The 11800-nt window shown below is 42.5% G+C and overlaps 4 protein-coding genes across 6 annotated transcripts; 3 read left to right on the forward strand and 1 right to left on the reverse strand.

Annotated features, from left to right (window-relative positions):
• The first annotated feature begins 360 nt into the window (after positions 1 to 360).
• LOC143362647 (formylglycine-generating enzyme) lies at positions 361 to 2029 on the forward strand. 2 transcript variants are annotated; one of them, XM_076803004.1, is made up of 4 exons: positions 361 to 1098; positions 1327 to 1498; positions 1563 to 1749; positions 1825 to 2029. In XM_076803004.1, exons 1-4 carry the CDS (start codon positions 522 to 524, stop codon positions 1849 to 1851), a joined length of 963 nt encoding a protein of 320 aa, XP_076659119.1. In that variant the 5' UTR covers positions 361 to 521; the 3' UTR covers positions 1852 to 2029. The 2 variants fall into 2 exon arrangements, with proteins under 2 accessions (XP_076659119.1, XP_076659118.1); XM_076803003.1 differs by having other exon boundaries at positions 362 to 1098; positions 1821 to 2029.
• Positions 2030 to 2197: 168 nt separating this feature from the next.
• Pasi2 (Protein pasi2) lies at positions 2198 to 4212 on the forward strand. Of its 2 annotated transcripts, XM_076802661.1 has the most exons (6): positions 2198 to 2302; positions 2406 to 2533; positions 2605 to 2756; positions 2834 to 2963; positions 3050 to 3381; positions 3457 to 4212. In XM_076802661.1, exons 3-6 carry the CDS (start codon positions 2631 to 2633, stop codon positions 3556 to 3558), a joined length of 690 nt encoding a protein of 229 aa, XP_076658776.1. In that variant the 5' UTR covers positions 2198 to 2302; positions 2406 to 2533; positions 2605 to 2630; the 3' UTR covers positions 3559 to 4212. The 2 variants fall into 2 exon arrangements, with proteins under 2 accessions (XP_076658776.1, XP_076658775.1); XM_076802660.1 differs by lacking the exon at positions 2198 to 2302 and having other exon boundaries at positions 2309 to 2533.
• Positions 4213 to 5649: 1437 nt separating this feature from the next.
• Positions 5650 to 9768, forward strand: LOC143362507 (uncharacterized). The gene is made up of 6 exons (XM_076802738.1): positions 5650 to 5964; positions 6370 to 6620; positions 7319 to 7641; positions 7782 to 8025; positions 8336 to 8616; positions 9020 to 9768. Exons 1-6 carry the CDS (start codon positions 5883 to 5885, stop codon positions 9252 to 9254), a joined length of 1416 nt encoding a protein of 471 aa, XP_076658853.1. The 5' UTR covers positions 5650 to 5882; the 3' UTR covers positions 9255 to 9768.
• Positions 9661 to 11641, reverse strand: LOC143362511 (protein lethal(2)essential for life). The gene is made up of 3 exons (XM_076802743.1): positions 11481 to 11641; positions 10564 to 10766; positions 9661 to 10353 (listed from the first exon to the last, which is right to left on the reverse strand). Exons 2-3 carry the CDS (start codon positions 10747 to 10749, stop codon positions 10015 to 10017), a joined length of 525 nt encoding a protein of 174 aa, XP_076658858.1. The 5' UTR covers positions 10750 to 10766; positions 11481 to 11641; the 3' UTR covers positions 9661 to 10014.
• Positions 11642 to 11800: the final 159 nt, after the last annotated feature.

Here is an 11800-nt window from a genome sequence, read left to right on the forward strand (position 1 = left end):
TCTGACTACCCCTATCAATCCGTTTTCATTCATTCGTGGCAAGATCGGTTGCCCCCTACCTTGAAGAGTGAAGCAGAGAGGAAATGAGAGTGCTCACGCTCGGGATTTTAGTGTCCCCGGAATAGTGCTGCCCTCTATTCTAATTTTTAGCCTGGACCAGAACCTGCATCATCTTTTTAGCCTGAATCAGAACCTGCATCATTAGCAGCGGATTTCAAATAATGCCAGAGTGGATGCTATTTCTATGTTAAAAGAGGGTCTTCTATGTAGGCTTTGATCCAGCCGAAAAAATGATGCAGGTTCTGTTCCAGGCTAAAAAGATGATGCAGGAAAAGTGGGGACACTAAAACCCCGAGCGTGAGCACTCATTTCCTCTCTGAATGAAGTTTACACCGCGGTCGGTCTTTGACTTCATTGGACTTCATTTATGTTCATCCACTTTGGAACCATTTGCTTGTGACATCGAAGATCGACTTTAGGCGTTCGCCTCTTTTTCCGCAGCAAGACTTTGCAACTACAGGATGAAAAGTCTATTACAGTTGACTTTAGAAATACAATCATCGAGATTGCTAGTCTGCGCAGGTATACTCTTTGCGTTGAGTCAAGTAGCGGGATGCTTCGAAAATGATCATTCGAACGAGCAACAGTCTCCACACTGTGGTCAAGGAATGAGCAGGCAAACGAAACAGTCGAAGGAAGATGATTATTGCACAGTGGCGAATGATGCTTCGCACATGTACTCGGGAGAAAGTAACGATCGCCTGAAAAGTATGGCGAAAATAGATGCGGGCACATTTTCGGTTGGAACAAATGAACCGGTCTTTGTCGCTGATGGCGAAGCACCGAAACGGCAAGTACGTCTTGATACTTTTTACATGGATGAGCTGGAAGTGAGCAACAACGAGTTTGCAGCGTTCGTTGACGCGACCGGCTACATAACGGAGGCCGAATCATTCGGTGATTCGTTCGTGTTTGGTGGTCTGTTGACCGAAGATGTTCGAACGAATTCGCCGGCTGCTGTCGCCCGAGCTCCATGGTGGTTACAAGTTAAAAACGCAACTTGGCAGCATCCGGAGGGTCCCGATTCCGATTTGACGCGTACGTAATCTGTTTGACTCTTTCTGCATAGCCGAGCCGAGCCGAGGTTTTGTTTTGGAAGCACAGAGCATTACAGAGGCGAAACTGTAACAATTTTTCGAGAACCAATTATCAGTGCGCATGCGTACGCAAGTACGTAGGGACGCAGATATCAAAGATTCCAATAGGATTTTCGCCTCTGGTATACTCTGTGATGGAAGTAGCAACAGATTAAATCAAATGATCCAGACAGGATGGATCATCCCGTTGTACACGTATCGTGGAACGACGCTGTCGCATATTGCAAATGGCTAGGGAAAAGATTGCCCACTGAAGCAGAATGGGAAGTAGCATGTCGAGGCGGGCTTTCTGATAGGTTATACCCGTGGGGTAATAAATTTATTCCTAATGGCAAACACAGGTAAACTGAATTGATTAGCAATAAAGGAGCGATTGAATCGGATAAAAATCTGAATAAATTGTAGAGCAAACACCTGGCAGGGCGATTTTCCGAATGATAACACCATAGAGGACGGATACGAAGGCACCGCGCCAGTTACAGAATTCCCGCCAAACAAATACGGATTGCGCAACGTGATAGGAAATGTATGGGAGTGGACGTCTGATTGGTGGACGATCGATGTCGCGAAAAAGGGCGGGTCTACGAATCCTGTACGTTTTAATCTTTATTTCCACTTCTCTCTTATAGCGATATTTATTCACAAACTAAACTGTATCTTCAGACAGGGCCATCCGATGGCACAGACAAAGTGAAAAAAGGTGGATCCTACCTTTGTCACGAGAGCTATTGTTTTAGATACAGGTGTGCCGCCAGAAGTCAAAACACACCTGATACTTCCGCTGGAAATCTTGGCTTTAGATGCGCCCTGTCAGCCTGATTCTTGTGGAAACGTTTTCACCGAATAAATATTTTTCGTATATGTCTTTTACATTGTGTTTCTTGTTTTCTTGACGTTGTTGCCCGATTTGCGAAAATTAAACGGTTGTGTAGGGCCTCGCGTATAAAACTTTTAACTAAACAGGTTGTTGACATGCGTCCAAATAAGTGTTCACAAACGTTAAAATAATATTCAATTATGTGTAGCGCAAGTAAATATTCGAAAGTTTACGTTTAAGCTCTTCGGGCATGTTCGACAATCATCGGTATGCCTCGGCTCAATTCAAACAGTCGGGCGTCGGCTCGTGATCAATTACAGACGAATCGGTATGTGTGTATGCGACTTCATGTTTACATTTACGAAGAAACGGGTCAAACCTTTCCGTGGAACTCGGACTATTTGTAGCATAAATTCTGTATATTTTTACAGACAGTGAATTTTTTTCTATTTCGTAACGAAATAGAACTGTTGATGACAAGTTTGATCAGAGTATCCACAACCTAACCTCTCTCGACGCAGTGTGGGCGTGAGACGTGAGCACTCTCTGTTCCTCTCTGGTAATTCGTTATACAATCGTTAATTCCCTTTGTTATTCTATACTAACTATGTCTACGTTGTCCGTGAGCAGTAATTTTTCTCCTGTATCGGACAACTATGGTACGCAGCGTCCGCAGTGTCCGCAGCGTCAAATCGACACCATGGCATCAAAAGCCAATATTGACACATGCCTATGTTCTCGACATCCAGAGGGGTGCTATGTTTACTGCAATATTTTCATTGGTACGCAATATGCTTCACGATTATTTAACACAAACAAATTTTCAAATAAATCTGCAATAATCAACATTTCTCTTCAGGGTTTAGCTATTTTCACTATTTGTACAGCGATATTTGATCTCTATTGTCTATCTCAAGCTGCACCCGGTTCAACGCATTATGGATACTACATAATATCTTATGAATTCGTATACGTGGGAAATCCGCATGGTAAGACTAATATATAGTCCTAAAATTTCCTAGAATAAGCAATAAAGTACAAGCATACAACAAATTTATGTGTTGTCTTGTTTTAGTTCGCAATGCACTTATTGTGTTTGCATTGTTCTCCATGCTTGGTGGGGTTGTTATTTTTGCAACATCCATAATACTGATACGTGCTTTGCGGAGGGAACACGAGAAGAAAATGGTGCCTTGGTTGTATAGTTTTGCGGGCTTTGCAACCTTCAGATTGTTTGCTTTCTTGTTCTTCAGTACAGTAAACGATATGATATTTGCTTACAATGCCATAATGTGTTTTCTGTGGTCTGTATTTACTTGTGTTTCCATTTACGGATGGTTAATCGTGTACTCTCTATACATAGAGTTGAGTGATCTCACAAGATTGGAAGATCTTGCACATTTGAGAGTAAGTTTACTATCGAATAAGTGCATCTTTTCTTTAAAATCTGGTGCAAACTATGTAACGAATTCTAATTTTCAGATTGGCACCATGCAATCATTAAACGCGTCCACCACGCAGTCTATCGCTAGTTCTCGACCAACGACACCTCACAGCGCGGTATCCACAATGCCCGCTAATTAACCCCTTAATTATCTAGTCCGTGATAAAAAAAAATGTAATAAATGGCATTCATATGCGACTAGCCTAAGTCACGAAACTTGGGACGAACTGTTGGGATGTTTTAGATTAGATTTTAAAAAGTCTCTTCCATAGATAAGTAATAACGGAGATTGAAACTGTCTCGTTTAACCCCTTAAGTGATCCGAAAGATCGATATTATTGATAAACAATAGCTTTTTATTTTTAAAAAGTACAAAATGGCGTGCGAAATATATGAATCTCATTTATAACATTTATGGTCACGGGCTAGTGTGACTTCTCCATGAGAGAACATGCCATGTGGGCTTCGTCTGTCCATGTCACGTATACACCATGAATTATGGTCTCGCGGCACATTCACTGGAATTATGACACTGCCTTAGCGCGATGAGCAGACAAACCAATCCGTCCATTTTTATTGAAATCCGTCCAAAGTAAGTAGAGGCATGATCGTGTTTCACACGATTTTTATATGATGAAAGTATTGGGGAGGAGTGTGTATCTCTGTTGTAAAGCTTAAGATATCGTAGAGAAACAGATATTATTAGGTTGTTATTATTATATAGATAATTCTTACATACATAATATAATGATTTCTATTACTTTTTAATAAATCTCTTCTTTTCTTTTTTTAAATAAATCTGCTTACATGTGTATGAACTTGCGTACTCTTATCCCGCAACATTTTTTAAGAGATTCAATCAAGAGTAGCTTGATTGACTACAGAAAAATTTTCATTACAATTCAAATATTCTGCAGTAAATTCAGGTGTTGTTCGATCTAATCATCTGGTGGTTATTAAGATTGGCAGCGGGTTCTTCTGATGGGTACGTCATTAAATAGGTTAAATATCCTACGGTATTACCGAGAATCGCTAACAAGAATATACCGATCCCAATGAGTATGGGCCAAACAATACCGAAAATGCCAGTCAATATATACAAGACAATAGCAAGACACATTTTTCATTGTTGTAGGTTTTCACAGATCGAATTTTATTATACTTCACTAAAAATCATTTAAACATCAAGACCTCTGGAAACAGACGCTCGATATATTGCACAATAAATATATTTGTCAAAGAATTTTTGACAACCGATTATAGTTGATATCGGAGGATCGACAAATTCACACGGTACGATCGAAAACAAAAAATTAGCATACATATACACGTATCGGCTGAATGTATAATTAGAAAAATACTTGGCACGAGAAAATCCAGTGTCATTACTGCGCAAGGAATAAATTATTGTCGATGGTCACAGTTTTCCAGCGATGTCTGTAGAAAGAAAAATTAGATTTCAGACTCTCCAGAATGCAACTATAATTCTTTTTACATCGTTATAAACATTTAATTGCATTCGAATTAAGTTGAATCCAAGAGAAGAATTTTCAAGAGAAGAATTGAACTTCCAACTTTGAGAATTTCTTCTGTGATAATCTGAAAGAAAGAGGATTAATATTAGAAAAGCGTACAAAAGAGAAATGCTTTTCCGCGACTGTTGATCTATGCGTCAAATCATCGACCGGTGACGTCATCCGTGTTTATCACTATACCCTAGAACGGACACGTTTCACTCTCCACAAGCAGGAACACAGCCCCGCTAACACACACACGCGTTTCCACATTAACAACCACACGCAAGCTCCGCAGCGTCATTGCCCGTTGCAACTAGGGTAACAAATGCATCCCACGGAAGCTGAAAAAATCGGAGGCTTGAAATTTTTCATACTACACTTGTTGAAATTACAAAGATGCTTCCATTGGGAATGATTATTCAATCACAGCCACTTTCAGTGGTCACCGGGTTTACTGTTAATCGCTGAAATAAGTACTCTCGATGCAATAATTCAACGAATCTGACGTCACCTAGATAACAATTAATCTGCGAACGAAAGTAACGCGTTCTGCGGAAGCGGAGCGTGTTCCTCCGCACAATTGCATTTCCTGTGGGACGTCGAAGCGTCGTCCAGGAGGAATCTGGTAAAAGTTTGTGTACGCGGTATTTAGACCGTTGTTTCCTCAGGGAAACGCAGCCGTGCAGCGTGCACGTTAACGGCGATGAAGTTGTTGCGGAATTATGGGGAGGCTACGGAGGAAACAACGCAAGAATAAGAGGGGGGCCAGATAAAGCGGTTGACCCTCGCTCTTTCAATGACCCACGTGATATCGCTCCACTAAATTCACTGACGCGCCTTCCAGTCGAATGCGTGCGTGGCCTCATCTACCACAGAGATCACGCTAATCGGTCTTCCTCCGCGCGTTCGATTCCGGGGTATATTTCGTGCGTGTCAAGCCAGCGGAAATGCAACTCCGCGCACCATTGTTCTTCCTCCTGTGCTGCGTCCTCGGCGGCCGGTCCGACGACCTCACGGTGAAACCTATTGGTGAGTAGGTGTCGGTGTACAGCCAACATCCTTTCGATCCACCGAGTGCAATCGGTCCAGGATGACAAAAATCGATCGTCGTACGAACGGTTTGTCCGCGTTGCACAATCCACGGGCAAGATCAAAGGCCGATTTCCGAGAAACGCGACGTTATTTGCGCATGTACGCTGATTTATCAATGAAAGTAGAAGCCGAAGTGTCCGAAAACGATCTACAACGGACGTAAATGATTTCTCTTAGGGAACGTTTGTACGCGACTGTTTGTTAACAAATTAATTTTCTACGCAAAAGCACGTGGCAAGATTTTGTAAAATTCAAGGGGCTGCGACTGGGCGTTGCTATATTGTATTTCTATTTATGCGCTACCGATTGATAACGAATTGAATCGACGAAACGGCTTCGCAGAGAAAAATGACACGGCAAGAGACATCGCGATCGGCGAAAAACGACTCGGGGATCATATTCGCGCGATCTTGAAACACTATCAGCAAGAGGATCCGGTGGGACTACCTGGGGCGCCGATACCGGACCCCATGCCAGTGCCGGATATGACTCATTCCTTCTCCATGTACACCATGAACTTCAAGCAGGTCAACGTTTACGGCCTCTCGAAATTCCGGATCGTGAACGTTCAGTCGGAGCTGGCTTTGATGCAAGTGAGTGTCCTGCCGGAAATGATGTCCTGTTCTAGCTCGTATAGTTTTTCGCGAACGGACAGAGCGGAATAGATGGTTTTAGAGAGGTCTGAATGCCGAGGGGGCGGAAGAGTATACAGGCTGCGCCAAAATGACCGGACACGTAGTTTCAAAGTAGATTTTGTTGATTCTCGATCGGAAAGATCGGAGTTCAAATTTCAACTCTGCTGTTTTGGCGCACCCTGTATAGCGGAGCTGCTGGACATGCTTATTAGCTGGCAAGGGTGCCCCGTCGATGCCCGAGGGTACAGCCACGGGCAAAAGACTTAGAGGAGTGGGGGGTAGATTATGGCACAGCTGTAGCCGGCCCCGCATCTGCGACAATGCTGCAACAAATGCATGCAGCCCTGTGTCGGCAGATCAAGACTCATTCTCTGTAGACTTTAGTCTCTGAAAAGAGGGTAACTTCATCCCCTCATCTAGCAACGCTGATGCAGCTTTGCCCTCAAGGGCAGACGCTGAACAGCTCTGCTGTATTGTTAGGGGAAGATAGGGCCTCGAAAAGAGAGGCAATATTATAAGGGTAGACAAGGATATACGAGTAGAAAGGAAAAAATATCCAAAGACTGTGCAGCAGACCTTTCAATTTTCTATCCGTTTTGCCCCACCAAAGATTGCAGCAGTGTCTTTCAATTTTTCTATCCGACCTTTTTCCGCAGGTGTCCGTTTCGGTGAATATCCGTACCCTGGATATCCGCGGACTGTACACGTTGTCGTCGTGGCTGTCGAGATCGACCGGCAACTTCACGGTCGCACTGACAGGAGTGAATGTCCAAGGTATCGCGAGGCTGCAGGTCGGCAACGATGGCAAGTTGCAGGCCCAGAACATCGACATGGACCTGACCTTCGATAAGATCGACATGGACTTCAAAAACCTGGGCTTCCTGGGCTCCGTCTTCCAAGGTGTGATCAATTCCGTGGGGACCTTCATATTCGACAGTATTAAACCCTTCATATTGAAGGAGGTCAACACTAACATGCGGTAATCTTTTGTCAACAACTTGTCTTCTGCCGCGCTTGAACAATTATGTTATATCAATTTATGTCGAACTACGAGAGCCACAAGTATTCGATCAAGAAATTGTTCGGGCAAAAATGATTAACGATAAAACATGTTTCCAGGGGCGAAGTGAACAAGCAAATATCGCAACTGCCCCAGTACTTCCCGAACTCTATATCACCGTTCGACATGGCCGTTGCGGAGGCTCGACGGCAAGTATCCGAACTGGGCTATGACCCGTACCAGGTAAAAAATTACAGCCAAACGAACGGGCTGTTTGTCATGACGTCGTCGCATACTTGGGTCACCGGCCTGGCGAGTTTCTACCGGATGGGAAACATCACGTTGACCATGGAAAACAGAACAGTAAATATTTGAACGATTTTCTCTACTTTTCGTCTCGTGGAGTTGATGAATTTGGCAGATGAAACTGCAGAGAAAAATATATGATTCTTTGGACGTCGTTGCGCGATTGCATCACACGCCCACTCGCGGATGCAAAGGTAGCAAGCCAAACAGTCGATTACCGCGGTTATATCATCCAATTACGTCGCGCGCATTGTAAATTGAAAATACATCGGGCTAATCAGCTGTGGATCGGTATCTGCGATCGATCCGTGCGCGTTATGTCATCGATTCGATGGGCGTTAAAAATATCCTGACTTTCCTTATAAAGGTATATGCAACGATCGACGTTGGGACTCAGGAGATCGAAGGAAAAACCCATTGGGAGGTGGGCCTGGTCGGCGGGTTCCTTGCGAGGGCCGGCACGGTGTCCTTCACCGTGCAATACTTTAGGGTCCAGGTAAAACTGGGCCAGCCCTTGGACACCCGGAAAAGGCCCAACCTCGAGGAACTTAATCTCGAGTTGGGCAACATCCAAGCGAGAATCCACGGAGCTGGTACTATCGATTACTTAATGGAGGCCAGTATTAACGTACTGCCAAACCTTTTAAGGTTCGATACTCTTAATTTCGTTTGAAATATTTGCACTCGGAGACTTATGAAACAAAGGTTTTAGATCTCTTTAACGCTAGGTTTACGGAGCACTAAAAGTGACTATTTTGCATTGCTTTATAAAAATAACAAGCACGTGCAACCCAGATTTTTAGCAGTATTTTAAAAATAATATATACCCAAAGAAATGAATTTGCTAAATAATTTCTCATGTATGCATCCTTAGAGTCTTAATCATTTTAAATTAAAAATATTAGAACCCGCCATTTTGACGGGTCCCCCGTAAACCTAGTGTTAAGTACCATAATTGGCCAGCAATCTTTTTATGTTCTCTCTGTTAACGTGTCCGAGTGTAAACAAAAGAAGGAAATTTTTGTTCCAAGCAAAACCATTTTTGTATCAGGTATCAGATAATGGATGCTATAGAGGAACCCCTTAAAAGACGCATACAAACTGAGCTAGATAAGGTGGATGTTGAGAAACTGATCTACGAAAAGATACCGGATATAGAGCAGCAAGCTAGGTATATTCAAGGTTTAATTCCTTCCGAAGAGACCATTCTAGATGAGCCAGTGCCGCCTCAAGATCTAGACGAGCAACCATTCTCGGATAGCGAAGAGAATCGAGGACCTTCGTAAACTCGCCAAAGTTAGAGTATAATTTAAAGATTAGATTATTTATGGTTAGACAATAAATTAATTCTGCCAATAATTTCTCAATACGAATACTCGTATCCGGATTGACGACGCATGCGCTGCATACTTTTTTTGTAAATATTTTTACAATTTACCAAAGTGGACACTTCTTAAATATACTCTTCGTTCTTACGCAAAATGAAATACTCATATTTACTTATTAATTAACGTTTATTGCAAAAATTAAGAAAAAAGCACAGTAGCGCGTACGCTAATGTTGATAATTACAATTGAAGACAATACTTTCATAAGCAAATTTAAGTAGTTGGTGTATGCGATATACACGACTAAATCATACTGTTATTATACATAACATTGGTTTGCCTGTGTAGCAGTGCTTTTATGTAAAAAAAAAGTAAGATTCATACATTTGATCAGACTTCGATTACAAGATTAATCACATTTCAGATAGCGGCGGCAATTGAAACCTCCTTTACATATCTAATATAACAATAAATCAATGTTACGGAATCGTCTTGGATTTACGATTCACCGACATAAAATATAACAATTCTTTAATCGTTTGAACATAATAAAGTGGCGTTTGATTATATCTACTGAGTGCATACTTTTTAGGAAGATCTCTATAAGAAAAGTGAATTCTCTGTTGTCGAAAAAGAGAGAATCTCGACGGATATTTTGACAATAGAAAGACCACTTGTTCAAGCTTCCAAACTCAAATTTAGATAGGGGAGGTTGTGCTCTATGCTCTGATCGCTGGCGCGTTGCTTCGTGTCACGGGTATGATTCTTTCGCCAGGAGCTGGTAAAGCGAGTCTAGGAGCAGTGATCGTGAGGACACCATCGGATGATAAACTTGGTGTCACGTGGCCGATATCGTAACCCTGAGGAAGTTGGTATCGACGGACGAACTGTCTTGATATGTAGCCGTGCTGGTCCTTCTTCTCTTCGTGTTTGCCCTCGATGGTGATGCATTTGTCGTCTGTCTTGACGGTGATCTCTTCAGGGGCGAATTGTTGCACGTCGACGACCACCTGGAACTTGTCCTGACCCCTCTCAACCGCATGCGTCGTGCCGCCGACCTGGGAAACAAACATTAAATTGTCAATATCTTTCTGAATTGCCACGAATTACAGTATTTGTACCGCAAGAGCTAAAATTTTTTAGTTTTTAAATATTTTTAGTAACGGTGAGCCCAGCCAGTTGTAAACACTGTCCCCGGGCATGCGTGGCTACAACTCATCGCGTAATTTGAAAATTAATCTTCGACTCCCATTTTGTCGGTAAAGTACCTGATGTTCGAGTTCTTGCATCATGTCCTTCCATGGACGGAAGCGTTCGGAGAAGGATGGGATTGGTGGTGTTTCCCATAGACCGTCCTTGGCGCTCAAACGTTTGAAATGCTCCTCAAGTTCGCGATGATAACGATCCATGTCTTCCCACCAATTGCGGAAAAGATTCCTCGATACTAGCGCCATCTTAAACAGTGTTCGATCTGTGGAAGAAAACACGCAATTACAATCTTCGCCGGCTATAATTGCATACCGGATGGTGACCAGATGTAATTACGCGTTAATAATGCCAGTTACATTGTATCAAAATGTCCTGGCTTACGTCAGGGTACAAAATGTTGCTAGAACGTTCGATTTGCGGAAAATTGAACACTGTCCTTCGGTATTAACCGACCGAAGGCCGTGCATCGAGATATAAGATTAAAAACATTAAAGTTGTATATAAAACAGAAATTCTCTTCCGACAATTGCAATTTCTATCTAGAACGATTTTAATAAATCGCGAATAACAAATTGCAATAACAGAAGGACGTAACATATGGACGTTCTCGAATCGTTTCAATGTTTTTACTGTTTTGAATCACGTCCTCCCATTTTTGTCATAGACGCATGAAATTCGCAGTATAGTGATCAACTATCTTTACGCGTTTTTGGTATCTATTTTTAGAAGCGTAGATATACACATAGCAAAACTTCCTGCCAATGTTTACGTTGACAAGGACTCTACGTTATCGAACGTTTACGAAGGACGAACGTTCGAACAATGATTACGAAAAATTGTGACACGGATTAGACCAACGAATTAATTAACAAAGACGCGTTGACACTGTAACACTGTAACAACGTGTAACGTCGTAGGACGTTGAGAAAATATAATCCAAGAAACACCGTTAGTAAACACGTAAGTAGGTATGTACCTTACGTTTGAAAACGTTTGCTTCCAATCACAAATCACTTGTGTGAAGATGCAATTGCCGTTCGATTGTTCGTGAAATATGTCGTTCGGAATTCGCTCGGAAAGTTTCACCGAAGTTGTCGCTTCAAGTTGCACTTTCTGAATGACTGCGCAGCGCCGGAGCTAACGGGTTTATATTTGGTTTCGCGCTCTTTTCGAGATTCTTCGTTCCGTGCATGCGCAGTGAGCTCACGTTTCGAAGAATCACGCAATACACTATGCTCGATTACCCCACTCTGAATTCTTATTCTCGGTTCGACGAATCATCGAGCGAGTTTCCCG

This window comes from Halictus rubicundus, chromosome 17 (genome assembly GCF_050948215.1).
Source record: "Halictus rubicundus isolate RS-2024b chromosome 17, iyHalRubi1_principal, whole genome shotgun sequence".
NCBI classification, from domain to species: domain Eukaryota; kingdom Metazoa; phylum Arthropoda; class Insecta; order Hymenoptera; family Halictidae; genus Halictus; species Halictus rubicundus.

What these genes read in the sequence shown, in the direction of transcription:
- LOC143362647 (XM_076803003.1), top strand. Translation starts at nt 522, where the DNA reads ATGAAAAGTCTATTACAGTTGACTTTAGAAATACAATCATCGAGATTG. An exon ending in ATTCCTAATGGCAAACACAG is followed by an intron (nt 1,499 to 1,562) that starts GTAAACTGAATT and finishes AATAAATTGTAG; the next exon opens with AGCAAACACCTGGCAGGGCG. An exon ending in AGGGCGGGTCTACGAATCCT is followed by an intron (nt 1,750 to 1,820) that starts GTACGTTTTAAT and finishes CTGTATCTTCAG; the next exon opens with ACAGGGCCATCCGATGGCAC.
- Pasi2 (XM_076802661.1), top strand. Translation starts at nt 2,631, where the DNA reads ATGGTACGCAGCGTCCGCAGTGTCCGCAGCGTCAAATCGACACCATGG. An exon ending in TTACTGCAATATTTTCATTG is followed by an intron (nt 2,757 to 2,833) that starts GTACGCAATATG and finishes ATTTCTCTTCAG; the next exon opens with GGTTTAGCTATTTTCACTAT. An exon ending in AAGATCTTGCACATTTGAGA is followed by an intron (nt 3,382 to 3,456) that starts GTAAGTTTACTA and finishes TCTAATTTTCAG; the next exon opens with ATTGGCACCATGCAATCATT.
- LOC143362507 (XM_076802738.1), top strand. Translation starts at nt 5,883, where the DNA reads ATGCAACTCCGCGCACCATTGTTCTTCCTCCTGTGCTGCGTCCTCGGC. An exon ending in CGGAGCTGGCTTTGATGCAA is followed by an intron (nt 6,621 to 7,318) that starts GTGAGTGTCCTG and finishes CTTTTTCCGCAG; the next exon opens with GTGTCCGTTTCGGTGAATAT. An exon ending in TGACCATGGAAAACAGAACA is followed by an intron (nt 8,026 to 8,335) that starts GTAAATATTTGA and finishes TTCCTTATAAAG; the next exon opens with GTATATGCAACGATCGACGT.
- LOC143362511 (XM_076802743.1), bottom strand. Translation starts at nt 10,749, where the DNA reads ATGGCGCTAGTATCGAGGAATCTTTTCCGCAATTGGTGGGAAGACATG. An exon ending in TGCAAGAACTCGAACATCAG is followed by an intron (nt 10,354 to 10,563) that starts GTACTTTACCGA and finishes TTTGTTTCCCAG; the next exon opens with GTCGGCGGCACGACGCATGC.